At 28.7% G+C, this 18102-nt stretch overlaps 3 protein-coding genes across 4 annotated transcripts; 1 reads left to right on the top strand and 2 right to left on the bottom strand.

Annotated features, from left to right (window-relative positions):
• Positions 1-2876: 2876 nt before the first annotated feature.
• Positions 2877-5906, top strand: LOC106788435 (cell death-inducing p53-target protein 1). 2 transcript variants are annotated; one of them, XM_014751686.1, is made up of 4 exons: positions 2877-3004; positions 4601-4730; positions 4820-4976; positions 5053-5906. In XM_014751686.1, exons 2-4 carry the CDS (start codon positions 4616-4618, stop codon positions 5156-5158), a joined length of 378 nt encoding a protein of 125 aa, XP_014607172.1. In that variant the 5' UTR covers positions 2877-3004; positions 4601-4615; the 3' UTR covers positions 5159-5906. The 2 variants fall into 2 exon arrangements, with proteins under 2 accessions (XP_014607172.1, XP_014607181.1); XM_014751695.1 differs by having other exon boundaries at positions 4590-4730.
• Positions 5907-6070: 164 nt separating this feature from the next.
• On the bottom strand, positions 6071-14566 carry LOC106788427 (protein Jumonji). Its single transcript, XM_014751675.1, has 12 exons — positions 13910-14566; positions 13138-13307; positions 9463-13048; positions 9154-9376; positions 8887-9039; positions 8591-8789; positions 8357-8505; positions 7723-8032; positions 7224-7630; positions 7056-7154; positions 6672-6974; positions 6071-6578 (listed from the first exon to the last, which is right to left on the bottom strand). The coding sequence occupies exons 1-12, from the start codon at positions 13993-13995 to the stop codon at positions 6492-6494; spliced, it is 5772 nt and encodes a 1923-aa protein (XP_014607161.1). The 5' UTR covers positions 13996-14566; the 3' UTR covers positions 6071-6491.
• A 580-nt stretch (positions 14567-15146) lies between these two features.
• LOC106787935 (FMRFamide-related peptides-like) lies at positions 15147-17345 on the bottom strand. Its single transcript, XM_014750721.1, has 3 exons — positions 17236-17345; positions 15822-16186; positions 15147-15450 (listed from the first exon to the last, which is right to left on the bottom strand). Exons 1-3 carry the CDS (start codon positions 17236-17238, stop codon positions 15327-15329), a joined length of 492 nt encoding a protein of 163 aa, XP_014606207.1. The 5' UTR covers positions 17239-17345; the 3' UTR covers positions 15147-15326.
• Positions 17346-18102: the final 757 nt, after the last annotated feature.

Here is an 18102-nt window from a genome sequence, read left to right as displayed (position 1 = left end):
TTTAATAACAAAATAAAAATATTGACTAGATTGAAATTATTCAATGATTCATAACGTGTCTGCGGAATAATTCATCAATAATGTATCGATTAATCGATATGATATTATTATAAATATAAAAATAGTATAATATATATATATATATTAATATATATCATATTAGTAGTAGTCCCTGAATAGCTCAGGTGGTAGAGACGATGGTGTCTCTCGACTACAAACAACATCAGTGGATCGAATCCCAGTAGAGGATCCTTTCTTGGTGAAGGCAACTGGGAAAAATCATGATCCGAAGAAACTATGATGAAAAGTCGTTTCGATAGGCGTTGGCTCGTAACGCTTGCATACATTGAAAAGGTGCAAATAACGAGTAATAAGAAAGAAACGTGCTCTGAGCGTTTATTAAGGCGTGACAGATATGATCCCTTAAAAAGTACTTGCTGCGAACATCTTTGTTCTGCTCTAGAAAGTTGTATTATTCAAAACGAAAAAACACCAATTAAATTGTAATATATTGTACATATATGTATTTATTAAATTTACATTAATATTATTATTATCATTGGAGAATCCTTAAAAATACAAGAGTGCTTATAGATAATACATAAATCTAAGCTTTATTCTGTTCGTGTAACTGTTCCATGTCCGTTTTTAATTTAATTCTACTATTACTGTTTCTAAGTTTTTGTTCCAATTTCGTATTTTTTTCCTCTAATTCAGTATATTGTTTTCTCAATGAATCTAATTCTGTAAGTAGAATAACATTTTGACTGTTCAAATCTGCAAACTGTTTATTTAGTTCTTCATATTTAGTAATTTTTATATTTAATGTCTCCTTCAAATTTTCCAAATGCGTTTCACTGTTTACTTTCAAACTTTCCAATTCTGATTTATATCTATGTACGCTTAATTTTTCTTCTTCAAGTTGTTTCTTTAAAACATCATATTCCGGTGTAATGCTTTCTAACTTTATTTTATATTCGTCTAACATGTCAGATTTGTTTTGTAACAGATTGGTAACTTCTAAAATGCGTGCATCTTTATTTTCAATTTCGTAATTCAGTTTGTTACAAGTCTTCGCTAGATGTTCCGCCTCGGTTTTCATTTTTTCTATATATTTATTATTCTCCACAAATTCATCCATTTTCTTACTGAGCATAACATTTAAATTTGTTTCATTTATTTTCAATCTTTCTAATTTCTCAATCAACTCCATATTTTCTCTTTTATACGATTCTACTAATTCAACTAGATCTTTTATTTCGGTAGAAAGTTTAGCAATAGATGCATTTTTATTTTCCATCTCACGATTTAATTCATTATTGATATTCGTAAGATGTTCAATGTCATTTCTTATTTTTTCGGAATTCTTATTACTCTTAGTTAATTCATCTGTTCTCATGTTAARGATATTCTTTAAATCTTTTTCATTGCTTTCAAAACTTTCTAAATTTTTCATTAATTCTTCATTTTTTATTTTATACATTTCCAAAGTGGAAACCAAATTATCTATTTTTTCTTGATATTCTTTTCTGATTCGTATCGTTTCTATTTCCAATTCAACCTCATTCACAACTTTTTCCGTTAATATTTCTTCTTTTTTATTTATATCCATTTCCTTTTGTTGTATTTTTATTTCAGACTGTTTATTAACACGTTCACGCCAGGGCCGATTATATTTTGTTTTGCTATTAGGCCGTGCTCAAATTAATATCGCGCTTCATCTGGTTTAGTGCGGGTCACCGGTGGCCCGCGCCGCCCGATGAGACAGTTTAGTGCGGGTCACCGGTGGCCCGTGCCGGCGTGAACGTGTTAAATTCTTTTTGCATATTATTATAATCCATTTCAAGTGATTGAATTTGTTTCATAAGTATCTCTTTTTCATTGTTATTTCCTTTTAATGAATGTTCCATACGAGAAATTTCACTAAGTAATTCATAATGTTTCGTTTCTTGTATTGTAATATTATTTTTTAATGTTTCTATTTCCATTYCTAGTTGTTYCGCCCTTAATCTAATACATTTCTCAGCATTTATACTTTCTTGTCTTTCGTTCTCAAATTTTTCTCTATTGATAGAAAATTGTTCCTGTATGGCATTAATTACTTCCTCTTCTTTCGAAGTAATCATTTCTAAGAACATAGATAAAAGACTGTTTATAGATTTATCGAAGTAATCTTGACTATCTTCAATAGGTTTTAAGCATTTCATTTCGTTAATAATGCAAGCTTTCGCGGAATTTAAATCATCCTTAAGTTTGTCGTTTTCATTGCTCGACATATTTTCTGTTTCATACTTATCTTCATAAATTTGACTTACGCCAATGCTTTCTTCAACATTTTCCAAGCTGAATAATTTGCTTTTTAAACTGTCATTTTCCTCTTTACATTCATATACGTCAAATTGTGATAAGATATATTTTTTGATTTAAAATGTATGAGATAAAAATAAACTGTTAGATTTCGAAATTATAGTATAAAATAGTTGGTAATTCTCTAACATATATATTTATAATCTGTAATAGGATCTCAAAATAAATCCTATTGTATCTATGCAAATATCATTATAAAATGGAATGATTCGATAAAGAAAAAATGAATATGAAAATAAAAATTTGTATTTTGATAATGACTATTTATAGTCGAATATAGTCATTGGTACACGTCGATTAATTATCATAAATTATAATTTATTATTTTTGAATCATTTAAGATGATGGAACAAAAATTATCAATTTAATTTTAATAATAAAAATGAAATAATATTTATTTGTGTTATCGAAGAAAATATAACTAGGAATCTGTTAAACATTTTTTAAATAAAAAAAGCTTTCGAAGATGAAAATATTTAGTTGCAAAATAAAATCTTATAAATTAAGATGGCACCACTGTACTTATCGTAAATCGGTGCGTTCTCTTTTTTATGTTTATCACGTAAAGTGACTTATAAGTTGAAGGTGTTTAAATATTTTCGACCATTGTGTACGTGATTGAAAAATATTAGTGAAAGTAAGTTAAAGTATCTAATAAGATTATCACGAAAGATAATCCATTTCGTTTTCATTTAATAGTAACGAGCCATATTTATTGTTTATCTAACACGATAGATTTGCATTAATCAATATTATCAGTATTCTTTTCTTTATAATATATTAATTGTTAATTCAACAATCATCTATTATCCATAATAGATCATTTCGAATATATTATTTATTCGTACGATTAAATCTATGTTCAAATTTGCAGATAAATTAGCCTAAAACGATTACTCGAGACAAGATTTTGTACCAAATATGTAAATGTGAATGAATATTTTCATCGATTACGCAGTTTTTTGTTATTCAAATTTTGTAACTTTAAGAGAATATATTTTTTTAAATAATTGGTTTATAATTATTGGTGATAAAATAGAAATGTTTCAAACAAAATTAGCAGTAATTTATTTTCTAAAAATAACCGATTACTCATCATATGCTTGTTGTGTGTTACACAAGAACGACTAGTAACTGTTCACATATTTGCGTGATTTATGTTGGCGAATGAAATTTTGGGCGTTGACACTTGTTAATAATATTTGATTACATACTTGTTCCTTTATTTTGCCATTCCGATTCTACAAATTAATACAATTTTTTCCGCTTTCATTTTATTCCAATATTATGTTACATATTTTTCATTTACATTTATTAAGAAAAAAAGATTATTATGTTATTAAAGAAATTGGAAAATATATTTTTTAAAATTAATAACATCGAACAATTTTTTTCCTTTCTGTTTAATATTTATAATAATCATCATTTCACACACACACGAGTCATGATTCATGCACATTTTTTTACAAACTGTGATTGCATAAAATGTCAATTTTTTTCTTAATGTAATATCTTTATAGTATCATATCTATTATGTAATTGATAAAATACCTAAACAACTTTAAAAATTGCATGCTTAATATCTGGTATATTTAATCTCTTTAAATTAATTGAATCAAAAAATAGAATGTATGTGAGATATCATTGAATTAGTATATATTTCCTCTCTTTTTTTAAATAGATTTGAAATCATTCGTTTTTAATAAAAGTAAATTTACTTTTTTATTATTGTCTTAATAATTTCCTTTCATATATCATAAAAAATATATTGAATTATATAAGGTGACCTGTAATTGGTAGTATAAATGAACAGGGGATGATTCTACATGAAAAACTAAGTTGAAAATATAAAATACAATTTGTTTATACAAGGTTTTATTTCTAAACAAAATAATTGAAAATTTGTCGAGTACACCTGTACTTGCCTGAGTATGCTATTTTGGAAACTAAGTTTTATTTGATAAACATAAGAATAGAATCAATGATAGATACAAAATGCTTGTAAACATATTAAGAAGCATAAAAATGCTCTCCGAAATATTAGGAAGTATTGAGCTGAAACTAAATCAAATACACACGTACTTGAAAAATTTTATTCTAGAATTTCAACTTAGTTTTTCATGTAGAATCACTCCCTGCTTACTTGTACCACCGGTTACAGGTCATCCTGTGTATATTTAATTAATGTAATTTTTATCTATTCTATCTATATAATAATCTAGATCATATTTAGTTTATTTAGCTTAAAATGAATAAAAATACTCCGCCACCACCATACGAACCTCCACCCTATGCACCTCCATCTTATAGTCAAACAGTGGGTGGAGTTCCGCCTGCTAGTCCATTTACATCTGCTGAAGTGTGTGAGTTTAAATATTAATCATTATTTGATTCTATATTATATATATATTTAAATAAATCTATGTTATAACAAATAATTTTGTTAACACAGATGCACAAGGACCAGCTATTGTAACTACTATTGTCCCTATGGGACCAGGACCAACTCATACCATTTGTCCACATTGTCAAGCTGAAATCGAGTCTACAACAAAAACAGAACCTGGCATGATCGCTTACATTTCCGGAGTTGTAATAGCTTTACTCGGGTATGAATATTAAATAAGTTATTCGACTAACAAAGAAAGACAAAGTAAATCATATATGACTTAATATTATTTCTAGTTGTTGGTTCGGTTGCTGTTTAATTCCATGTTGCATTGATGAATGTATGGATGTACATCATACCTGTCCAAATTGCAAAGCTTATCTCGGACGTTATAGAAGATGAATATATTTGATCTGGAATCTTTAACATGGAATTTCAACGTACAATATAATTTTATTTATGATTATGATATATTTAATACAAAATTTAATTAATTTTATCTGCTTCTCTTACATATTTATACTACAAGTGTAAAGAATTTCCAGTATCCGAAGGATAAAATGTAAATAATATTTAAGCTTTTCTTCCAAGCACGAAATAACAGTGCTATTTAAACGATAACGGAGAGATGGGTTAAAAATGTCTTCTTATCTATTAATTCTATATGTTATTAATCGAAAGTATCTCGTATGGGATTATATGGAAGAAATATTGCAGATAAAATTTATTTATCAAATTAATATATCTATTATAAAAGAGTAAAGTTCAAATCTATTTTGATGAAGTTTATCAAAATATATTATTTTTTTTATAAGCTACTTGTTGATTATTGCGAGCACTTTTAAATGCAACAATTATTCTCTGAAAATAAAATCTAGAGGCAGCTTCAAATAAAGCATTTCATATAAAAAATACTCGCTCTATTTTGACAAATTTCGCGTTTAATTTTTTATAATAATATATTTCAAAGTTTTTCATAATGAATCGAATATTTTGATACTAATATATATATTAGTATTAAAGCAACTTGTATAATAACAGATATATGTATTGTAATGTTATTTTTAATATACACCGTGTATGAGATGAAAACTTTATGCACTATTTTTATGCTTGAAAATATCTATATAAATAAAAAAATGTTAAAATATACATTTATATATATAAATATCTAAATCTTTTATCCATTCGAAGGACCTCATTATTTATTAATCCGCTCTATTTGATTTTCCTTTCTTTGATGAAAATAAAATTTCATGTAAAATTGAAATACAATGAGGCTTGTTAATTAAACAAGAACATAAATATTTTGTTGTATACAGTAGGAATAAGGACGTACTTTATTTATAACTTGCAGTACAAATACCCTGCATGGGGGTAACAGATTTTAATAGCTATTATAAACATTGAAGCAGAAGATTAATGTACACAGACATGGACCGATGCCTAAAGCATTAAATATATGGAACTCTAATAAACAAAATATTATTAAGAATGTAACTTATCTTAATATTCTTCAATGTTAACTAATACAATCATACTACAGTTATACCACCTCTTTCTGTTCCTTTTCTAACTGTACTTTGACATAAATAATTTTGTTTTAACATATTCTATATAGTCTATTCTAAATCTTGTCGAACAATTAGATTTAATCGTCATTTTAACAGATAAGATGAGATAAGCAATTATTACCTACATGTTTTTTAATAATTAAATAAGCAGGATTAATACTTTATTTACTTTGTTTTATTTGATTAGTTTTCTTAGATTTGGCTTCAATTTTATCCTCCAATTTATGAATTAAGTCATCCAATTCCTCCTAAATATTAAAAGAGAAATGATATTTCAAATAGTCATAATATCAAAAAGTATGAATTAAGGTGAATAAAAAGAAATTTATATATACATTTACCTCACTATATGTGTACATTAATGTACAGCTCTTCAAAATTGATTTATTTTTTGTAAGCATTTGCAATGCATGCGCTAGACAGTAGACACTATCGTCTTGCGAATTGTTTACCAAGGATACAAATAAATTCGCTCTACAAGTTTCGCATTCAAAATCTCCATCATCTTCCTTCACCTTTTTCCCTTTTCCACGTTTACCACTATCGGGTAAGGGTAATTTCTCTCTGTTGTTAAGACCCAAAGATTTTAATTTTTTGCGATGATCAATTTCCCTTTCACGAATTTGTATAACGCTTGGTAAAATCTAAAGCAACAAAAAGATTATTAAAAATAAAAAATATATTTGTACAGAACGGGAAAATTATATATAAATTATTATTTTTACCTGCTTTAACATATCTATATTAGATCGTGAATCATTAATAATATTAAACAATAATCTTTCAAATGAAAAAATTGAAGGTTCACAACTGTCCTGTATGTCCTGGAATAAATTTCATAAATATAAACATATCACAAATCTAATATATATGTAAAAAAATAAGATACATACTTTGAATACTTGTTCTGCAGTTTCTAGCCAAGAAGGTTGTGCGAAGTAAACGCTTTCTGATACGACATATCCTGTACATATACTGGATGTAAATGCTTTTGGAAATACGATAATAAATTGTCCAGGCTCTTGAACAGTCTGACACAAAGAGACGCCATTGCTAACTAATAGTTCTGGTGGTACCATGGCAGTGTCAGAGGGTAACCATATAGTTTTGTTTTTACAATATTGTGGTACCATTTTTGTTAAAGCTTCTTTAAAATTATTATTATGTTCGTCCGGTATACCGTACCAAATTTTTTTAGCACCTGTATGCAGATATTCGATCCATGGAAGACCATGAGGATCACGATACCAACAACAAGCAGTAAATAACATACCAACGTGCAATGTTGGTACAGTTACTCCTACAAAATTAAATAATATATATATANTATATATATATTTATATTTTTGTTTGTTATAGAAATATATATAAAATATGAATTCCATTGCATACCCATTAACGGTCCTAAAGCTCTTAATACCGATCCAGCATTGTTAGTAAGAACTTTTAGATTCCATGGATGTCTAGCAAATGGACTATTTTTGGCAACAGAAAAACCAAAACCACGTCCGCTTGAATCAATGCTTGCTGCATGCACGCAGATATGACGTTTTCTTTCTGTTACATGTTTCCAAAATGCAGATTCAACTTCATCCGCAGATGCTCCTTCGGATTCATTTCCAGAACGTTGATTTTCTCCGAACCACATGCGTTGAGTATTTCGTGCGATTCGGTAGAAGGCATTCAAAGGCATATTCCTGCCCTTTAATATATGTTAATAAAATATAATAGACGTAACATTATATATGTATGTGTATATACATATAAAATATATATACACATCAAGTTTTTTTAATATTGTTATTATAAACATTGATAATATAAGAAATATAAATAATAGAATTTTACTTAACAAATATTTACACACAGTATTAGTGTATGAAAATAAAAGAAATTTAAAAAATCAAATAATCTGTATTATAAAATATTAATATATTATCTAATATTGCAAATTTGTCTTATATATACTTTGTAATTTAGATATTTAAACAATTAAAACAATACTAATTTTCTCGTTTGGTCGTACTTTCACGATGCACTCCTCAATTTCATCTGAAGTATCATCATCTTCATCATCTTCATTATCAGTTGTAGATGTATCTTGCATTTGCAATGTTTTATTTTCTCTTCTTAACCATTCCTCTTCAACTTCATCAAATAATTTACTACGTTCCTCTATAAAAATAATATATTATATTAGATGATTATTTATGAAAAGTCCAATTACTTCAATTAATTATTCGAAATCATCATATCATACCTGGCGACAAAGTGTCATATGGCAATAAATATTTACAATAAATATCATCTAATTTAGTGACACGATCTTGAGCAGATTTCGGTATTTTCATTCCATCCGCTACCTTCTGCCACTTTTTCTTTTCAATAACTTCTTTCAAGCCACCTAAACTTTGAACTGTTTGGTATAAATGCGGCAAATCAACTTCCATGCCACCAATCTAAAAGAATTGCGAATGAAAATACAAAAATACAGATGAGTAATATATAATTAGATTCCTTATATACAATTTTAAATAATTAAAAAATATTTTTTACCCATGGTGGACGAGTAAGAGTTATACTTTGTGTTGCTAAATATTTTTTTATGGCCATCATTTCTTTCACATTAGGACCCCATCTGTGTAGCATACGATGTACGTATTGATTGTAGGCAGTAAATCGCATATCATCGGATACTTTACATTCTGGCTATAATAATGAAAAATATTTTAATTTAATTATTATATTATTCAAAGCATCATTTTTTTATTTGTTTTTAATAATATATAATAAATCGTTTACACTAGTTAGTATTAAGATTACCTTAAAATTAGGAGGTGGAATTACTCGACAAATTCCAAACTTTTCAACAGCAGGTCTAATTTTATCAATGTATTCCAAAGGATCCTGAAAATCTTTTTCCGATGGATGAAATGTTGGTGCTTCTACTAGACACGCTTCGCTACTTGACATTTTTTCACTTGAAAGTGTACTGTTACTTATCAAAGAAATATCAGATCCCTTTTGCCGTGACTTTGCTTGAGACCTATAAATTATTAACACATTCAGAAATGTGTAGATCATATAACATACAATAATAAAAATTAAATGGATATAAATATATTATTTTACCTTTTTCCTATTTTAACTGAATCTACGGATAATTTTCTTTCTCTTTGATTTTTGGGTATTTTTACTATTTTTTCCGTACTATTATTCAACTTTGTTGTATTGTTTTGTTTATTTGTTCCTGACATAACGTCTTGCAGTTTTGTTGGTGAAGGTATAGAAAATTCAGAGGTTACAGCAGTTGGAGCCATTATTAAATTAGTGGTATTTGGTGCAGTATTTGAAGCAGTATTTGAAGCAATGTTTGATGCAGTATTTGATCCCGCCGATGACGTAGATTGAGTCGGATTTTCTATTGAAGAATTTTGTGTAGCTCGGGTTGTTGGTTGTACTGTTCCAACAGGAGGACAACGAGCGATCGACAGAGGTGGCTTGGTAACTAATTTTGCACGCAGAAGAACTCTTTGATTTGGGCCAGTTGGCCCTTCGGTACCCAATTTAACAGCAACCCCTTGTATTAATTGTTGACTTGGAATTAAATTGGGACCAGCTCTTGTAACTGCTTGCAATGGAATGTAAAACAACTGACCATCGTTGTCACTGTTCATATTACTATTGTCAGTTTGTGTAGATATCTCAATACTTTTCTGTTGAGTCACGTTTGTTTCCTCTTGTTCTTGCTTTTGTACACAGTCGTCGAAGTTAACTTGAACAGCTATCGAAGTGCTACAATTTACATCACTCCAAGATGTAGTCAACTTATCTAGAGATAGAACTTGTACGTTAGTTAAACTTGCAAAATTCTGTGGCAACTCGAGCTTGTTTATGCTCAATGATGCTGCATTTGGTGGATTTTTTATTTCATTATTTTCAAGTTCCATCATAGTACTTGTGGCTGTGGCAGTGGTAGTACTACTCGTAGCAGTATTATTTGTTATAGTATTAACAATGTTAGTAGTAGCAACAGAAGTGCTGGTACTAATAGCATTAGGATTAACGATCTCATCTTGATTTTTTAATACATTAAGATGAATTTTCGTAGTTTCTTCTGTTGTTTCATACATTTTTTGTTCCGATATAGTTCCAACGTCCATAGACGACTTAGTGCAATCACGAATTTTTCTTCTGAATGGTGTATTAACAGGTACTTCAGTATCACTTTCAAACGCGTAAACGCTGCTCTCATTTTCAGGAGAAAAGGCATTAGAATTAGTTGTAATTTTTCTTTCCTTAATTTTAGGTAAAAATCCTTTCCGTCCTTGAAATATTGATTTTTTTTCTCCTTGTGATTTCTTCTCCGGAGAATTGCTAAGAGTAGATTCTATTAGAGAGAGATCTGGTTTCAATGTTTTTCCATATCCGCCGAAAGATGAAGCTTTATGCAGTTTAATATTTCCTTGTTTAATGATATCTTTCCAAGTAGTCTCTATTTTAATCTTACTACTATGAACATTTGGATATTTAAGATCCATAATTTGAGGATCCAATGGGAACGAATTATGTTTTTCTTGAATTAATAAATGATCTTTAGCTTTTTCGGCTAATTTAGAAAGTGTTACATTAACGGGTCTTACTAAATGTTGAATTTTGGTCGGTATGGATAAGTGTGGAACATCAATTTTTAATTTATCTGTATTAATAATAGGGTCATTATATTTAAAGCTAGGTATATTTTCCATTTCTAATTTACTTTCTTCCTTGGCTAGAGAACTTTCATTTAACCACTTCTCTATTTGTTCGGTAGACATATTGACCCTTTCTTTTCTCATGTGCAAAGCTGACAAGGGTATATCGACAATATTTTTAGATTCTATATTTTCATGATTACATTGACTTTCTTTCGTCTTCTGTAACATTGGTATCTGCAACTGAATAGAAGTTGGTAAATCTGATGCTGTTTCTTGTTCTTGTATAGTTGTAATTGGCGAAGAAGTACTGTTTCTGGAAACATTGTGTTTTTGTACGGTTAATGAATTTTCATCGCGCGACACACTTTGTATTTTAAGCGTATACGAATGTCCGTCGTCTTCTTCGGTAACAAGAAGATTTGCGTTTGCGTGTGTATGACACGAATTTAATACCGTTGAAATCGCTTTCTTAGTAAATCCACGAAATGATTCCTCGTCGTCCGATATTTTAGATAAATCTAATTTAGTACCACACATCTTTGTGCAACATTCATTACTTTCTTTTATTTTTTCCGTAACGCTAGTATTTAATTTTTCTTCGTTATTACAGGTCTTCTTCTTTCTTAATTTATTCAAAATCATTCCTAATGTTTCTTCGTCCGAACCAGAATTATCTCCATTATTATGTTTCTTAGGATCCTTTTGATTATTAGATTCATCCTGCTTATCTGGTGGTAATTCTTTACTAGCGCTTTGATTACGTTTACGTTTTAGTGCTAATTTATCTTTGTTAGATTTAGCTGAATTTTGATTTTTAATTTTAGTACTTGTATTATTTTGAGACTCTAATTTCGTGACTAAATTTTTAGAAGAAGACCTAAGACTACGACTTATAGGCTTGTTTAATTTACCTAAACTTTGTCTGGTAATAGGTCTTGCATTACTAGTTTCAACAGACTTCTCTGATTCTTCCTCGCTTTCTGTTTCAGAATATTTTTGAACTTTAACTAATCTTTTACTTTTAAGAGCCATTTTATTAGATACATCCTTATCCGAGCGTCTAGTCATACCAGTAGAAGCAGTAGTGGTTCTTGTATCTTTAGTTTTTCCTACAGATTTATTCGTTGGCTGCTTGATTTTAGCTTTCATTTCATTTTCTGTTTGAGCTATTTTACGAGCATTTGGTAACTCTGGAAAACTATCAACAGAAAGATTATCATCATTATCCAAATCAGGACTCACTAATTTTCTTCCAAGAATTTCCATATACACAGCTGCTGCTTCTTTTGTCTTTCTTGTTGGCCTACGTGAAAGATCTTTCGCAGATGTTCGTTGGCTATGAGATCGAGTTACTCTTCGCATTTCTGTTTTACTTCTAGTGCATACACTTTTCTGTACTGATTTTTGTATTGTACGTTTCATTTGTGAAATCGACTTTTCTAAAGATAACTCCTCTTCGTCATTCATCGAATCTTGGTTAGATGTATCACTATTTCTCTCTTTCATGAGAATTTTTTTCTTTGGCTTAACTAAAACAGGTTTGGTTCTAGGAGCTTCCTTCTTAGATTTATTTAACAGAGAACTGCTCCTTAGACTATGTCTTTTACTTTCAAATTTGGTAAGAAATTTCTTCGAAGTTAATGTACTTCCTGGTTTTAACACGGTTCGTTCTGAACATGATCTTGTACGTATGATACAAGAACTTTTAAATTTTCTTTTAATCCTCTGTTTGGCAAGCCGTTGTTCTTGATATTTTTTCTTAAGCGCCTGAACTGTACATGCTGTAGTTTTAAACTTGTTAACATTTTTCGGAATTTCATTAGGAGCATCTTTCTTCTCTGTTACAATACTTTTTACTTTATTAACATTTTTTGGATTAGGTAAATCAGATTTTTGTTCTGTCACTGGAGTAGTCGAAGATGTAGTCTTTCCTGTTACATTAGATGAAAGTTTAGGTGTTTGTTTTTCCTTTTTGGTTCCGAGATTAAAGAAATTTAAACTTGGTGGTAAAAGTGATGTTCCTAAATAGAATATTAATAATTCAAATTCATAATAAGAAAAATATTATTAATCGAAGAAATAGATAGACTTAAAATATAATTAAAAATACCTCGGAAACATAGAAAAGTTAAAAAGTCTTCTGTATTAGGGCGTTTATGAGTAATCAATTCAGTTATAACAGCAGGTTTAGCTTTTTCTTTATCCTTTATAGGTGTGGGTGGTAAATTAAAAACCGTCGTTGCACCTTGTGCAAATTTCCTTTGTGCATGAACCTTAGCTCTGTAATAAAATATTATTAAATACTATATGTTCTTCTATAGCTTATGATATTTCTGATAAAAGATTATAAAGCTTGTTGCAACAAACTGTAAAAAAGTAAAACATTTCGCTATAAATGCAATGACTGATAAGAAGATGTTTGAACTACTATGATAAATTTAAATTCATGACTTTTCTCTTCTATTATTGTAACATATGCACATTGCATATATAATCCTAATACTTTAAATGATGTATTATTTATTAAAATATGAAACTACATGCACGGATAGCAGTGCTACGAAACAAAGTTTAAATGTTTTTGAAACACTTGCCGGTCAATGATGTAGGTCAATAGAAATATAGGATGAGTTAATTTTAAAGATAGACACTTTTTAACTTGAATCTTGATTTCTGGTACCTGTTTAATTATAAATGCAATGCAAATGTATTTCACATTACATTTGCAATACTATGTAATATATGTAAACTAAACTTGCAATAGATAAAAAAAAAATCTTTTTTCTCTTTTTTTTGTGAGGTCAATTATACAAATTCTAAATAACAAATTGTATTTTTTATTTGGGGAGAAAAAAGAAAAAGAAGAAGTATTTAAATGTTACCTTTTCGGTGATTCCGAAACGGGCTCCATGAGATCAACCAGATCACCTTCCTTCCTTTTTCTTTTATCATTTCGACTTAAGACCATTTTTAAATCCACAGCATGTATATCACAATTTCGTATATTAATCAGTTCAAGTTATATAGTGAAATATATGTGTATATATTTATAATATCCATGCGTATATGTGTATGTATGCATACATTTTTTAGTAATATTTATATAATACTTAAAAAATATACATTTGTATATATCTATATATATGTATCAGCGAACACATTTCTTCGTGAGCACATTTTAAGTACATCTGAATGATTTTTTTAAATTAATAGAACGGAATTTTAAAATCATATTGGCTTAACGATCGTAAGTAAACAATGGCAAGTAATAGGAAAAAAAATAGTGAATGCTATTTTATAGCAGTAGATAAAAGGATTAGAAAAAATCGATGGATTCATCTTCTACCCTATTTATATCTATATAGATATATCTATATGTATATACGTTTAAAATAAATAACTCTTTAATACTTTGACTAAAATCATTATTAATTGAACGAGAGATAAAGAAATTCTCAAAACGTTCACTATCTATTTCTCCTACCCACTTGCTACGATTGTTTATTATGCCAAGAAAATGAAATACCACGCTCTAACCATTGATCGAAACGAACGTAGACAATCAAAGTATCATCTCTAATGTCAAAATCTCGGTTCTAGGAATTATTATAAGCGATTTGATTGGTCGACGATTTTCCTTATATTTTCTTAAAATTATAAAATAAAATGCAACACAGAATTATATTTTATTAAAAAAATAATAATCTAAATATATATATTTTTAACGTAAATAATATTATAATATATTATAAAAAGTTTTAATTTTAAAAGAAACAAAATGTTGCGCGCATATTAGTCAGCGCTCTCTATCGAGAAAAGTAATACCACTGAAGCGCCAATGAAGATACGCAACAATTGAAATATACTTTTCTTTTTTTTTTAATACATATCGGGTACATTTAATACAACAATTATGTTAAATATTTTTTATTGTAACATATGTTCAATTATTATTATTTAATAATATCGAAAGCGAATATATTTAAAAATAATTTCTATTCGAAGATGTATTTTACAAATATGAACATATTCGCAGATACTATTTCTTTAAATAAATAATTCGTTTGTAAATCAATTTGATATTAAGGAATCTTTTTAAAAATTAATAATAATAGATAGTCGATTTCAATTGATTTAATTGTGTTTGCGTTAAAAATCATAAGTTCTTTTTAGCTATAATTTTTTCGAATGTGTTCTTTTGCCGCAAAATTACATAGAAGTCGCGTAATGTCGATATATAGTACCGCACTTATGATGTGTATGTATGTATCTATGTGTATGTGTGTGTACGTAAATGCTTCAATTTATTCGTTCTTCTATTGTGTTACAAAAGCGTAGTATCCTTGGTATGTAAGATCGTTCGTCCTTATTACCACTCGTTGCAGCCACTAACATATCCGAGCATATAGAGTATAATTCGTTCCTGGTTAAAAAAGAAAGAAGAAAGCATTTCATTCAAAAATTGTATCTCATTAGATAGAAGTAATTATTTTAAGTTATGCAGAAATATATTAATTTTTAAAATAAGAAATAATTAAACGCAGTAAAAATTGTATAATTTTGTGATTTTTATTTTGCATAAAATAATCAACTCATAAAATAACTTTTAAATTATTATTAAAATTACCGAGCTATTGTTCTGTTTTAAGATTATAAAATAAAGACAATTTTAAATAATATTAATTATTCTATTTACTATATAAAAAGAGAAAAAACAATAGACCGAACTAGATTTATACAATTTTAAATCATTGAAGGTTGATAAGTTCTTGCATAAATTTATCGTAAAATTACCTGACAATATTTAAATTGTTCGCTTCTTCGTAGATTCGACCAGGATGAATATTTTTTATTTCCGATCGACCAAATCGAATAGTAATATCCGGTGATTTCCATCGTGGATGTCTATCAACTTTAACTTCTTCCGTTTCACTGTCCATACCATTTTCAGATTGACTACGACCAAATCTTATGAAGGAAGAACCCATGTTACTTCGACGTTCTTTCGAATCCTGTCCATCGGAATTTTCGACTCTTTGTCTTTTTAAGACGTATTCAAATTCATTTAATTTATCACCATCGAGGGATGTTACGATCGGAGAAGATACCATACATTGGAAGCATATACAAATCAGTATGTACGTCGATAAAAGAGATCTCTGTAATAGAAATATGTTACAAGTTTTCCAAACTTCTAACTTTGTTCGCTCATTGTTTTATACTATAAACTCCGTTTGAAACTTTAAATTTGTTTGTGAAAAAAAATCAACCGAGGAATAACAAACGATAAAGTTTATCTATCGTACGAGTTTGCGAAAGTTCGAATATCGTATAAATTCGCGTAGTAATAATCTCTTGACGTTCTTATGAATTTGTAATATTTTAAAAAATTATTACACTTAAAGGAACTTTTATTTTTACTCTTTCTTTTTACTTTTTTAACATAACTAACAACAATTCCATTTATCTTTTCGCAAAATACAAAATGTACGTAGGCGTACGTATTCTCTTCTCTATCGTTGCGATCTCTTGGGACCTACTTTGATAATTCAATCTAAACTTATTCGTGAATAAAACAATACCTTCTCTCTAACTTAACTGAATGTGCATGTATACGAGCATTATCAATTAGCATAATTTATAAAATAAATTATTTTATACGTTGAAAATTATTTACGATATCGATAACCAACGAGTATCATATTAAATTATAGAAATTTGTTGTTACGAAAATTGTCTGCGCAAAATGAAAGCACATGACATAAATACTATATATTAAATGATATTTAAGCTCAGCGATAAACTACGTAAACGTATCTTGTTACGGTTAATTTCTATTATTAATTACTCGGAGACATGTATGCGCGCACCCCCATGTCCATATATTTAATGACATGAAATCGGATCTAAACAGTCTATAAATTAGTCCTTATATATATATACACACACATATAAATCTAAAGTAACAACTCTCCGGATCGTGTTTAATAAAAGATAATTATTAAATATAAAAACCGCGTAAAAAATGTGAAAAATATCTGACAAATATAATACAATACTTAGAAATAACTTTTTATTCCTTGTTATACCATAACTAATAAAAGAAACTGATAAAAAAAAAAGGAAGATAAATATACGAAGAAATGATATAAATTTTAAATGAAAAAATCAAAAATAAGGTAACGAAAAATAGATGACAATGACTTACCATGTTGCAGATTGAAAATGAAGTCTTGGGAAGGGATGTTAAAAGTAAAGACTATCTTCTTCAGATGTTGTGTTGTAAGCTGTTGGTGGTTGTTGTTGGAATGAGCGTCCTGGTGTAGGGATGACACTCTTTATATAGGGATATACCCTCGGCGCAGCCACCAAACCACCCTGCTGCGCTGGATAGGAGATAGGTTCATCTGACTTATGATTGGCCACGCATACAATACGATACCTCTACATTATTTTGATTCAATTATACCGCAGACTACCTACCTACGTAATATCCTTTATTATTTATGACTCTTGGCAAATAATAATCATCGGGGGTCTAACATGGATACCCGGCCAAGGAGAAATGACAAGGAGACTGTCATCCCTCTCTTTGTTTATGCTTTCTACTTCATTCAAACTCTGACACGTTTATATACGTGAAACCATGCAGAAGCACTTACGGCTCTTTCATGAATCCCGAATGATGTGCAACAGGTAGGATTGCCCTTGCTGAAGTAACAGGTATTCTACTAAGCTTTCCCCCATTTCTCTCTCTATCTTTCTTTCTTTCTTTTTTTTATGATTGGATTCTTGATAAAACATTTACCTTGCGCGCGTTAATACACTTCCTAGTATTTCTATTTAGTATAACATATCCCGAACTTCTTTTTTAATTTCTTAAACGTTTATCTTTGTCCTGACATAAATATCTGATAGAAATAAATATAAAAATTAATTTACATTCTTATTTAAATATGTCATTAGATTAGGAATAAATTTAATGTTATACATTACAATTAAAAAATATTCATTGTTAGGGTAACATATTTGTCTTCATTCCTTTAACGTATCTGTACATTTTTTTATATCGTTG

Source organism: Polistes canadensis, unplaced genomic scaffold (assembly GCF_001313835.1).
Source record: "Polistes canadensis isolate GaletaPanama2010 unplaced genomic scaffold, ASM131383v1 scaffold_5, whole genome shotgun sequence".
Classification (NCBI taxonomy): Eukaryota; Metazoa; Arthropoda; class Insecta; order Hymenoptera; family Vespidae; genus Polistes; species Polistes canadensis.
This window is presented reverse-complemented; position numbering and strand designations above follow the sequence as displayed.

Coding starts and splice junctions, on each gene's coding strand:
- LOC106788435 (XM_014751686.1), top strand. CDS start 4,616: ATGAATAAAAATACTCCGCCACCACCATACGAACCTCCACCCTATGCA. Junction 4,731..4,819: donor ATTTACATCTGCTGAAGTGT/GTGAGTTTAAAT, acceptor TTGTTAACACAG/ATGCACAAGGACCAGCTATT. Junction 4,977..5,052: donor GTTGTAATAGCTTTACTCGG/GTATGAATATTA, acceptor TATTATTTCTAG/TTGTTGGTTCGGTTGCTGTT.
- LOC106788427 (XM_014751675.1), bottom strand. CDS start 13,995: ATGGTCTTAAGTCGAAATGATAAAAGAAAAAGGAAGGAAGGTGATCTG. Junction 9,377..9,462: donor TCAGTTAAAATAGGAAAAAG/GTAAAATAATAT, acceptor AATAATTTATAG/GTCTCAAGCAAAGTCACGGC. Junction 8,033..8,356: donor TTGAGGAGTGCATCGTGAAA/GTACGACCAAAC, acceptor CATATATTAAAG/GGCAGGAATATGCCTTTGAA.
- LOC106787935 (XM_014750721.1), bottom strand. Junction 15,451..15,821: donor AACAATTTAAATATTGTCAG/GTAATTTTACGA, acceptor TTTTTTAACCAG/GAACGAATTATACTCTATAT.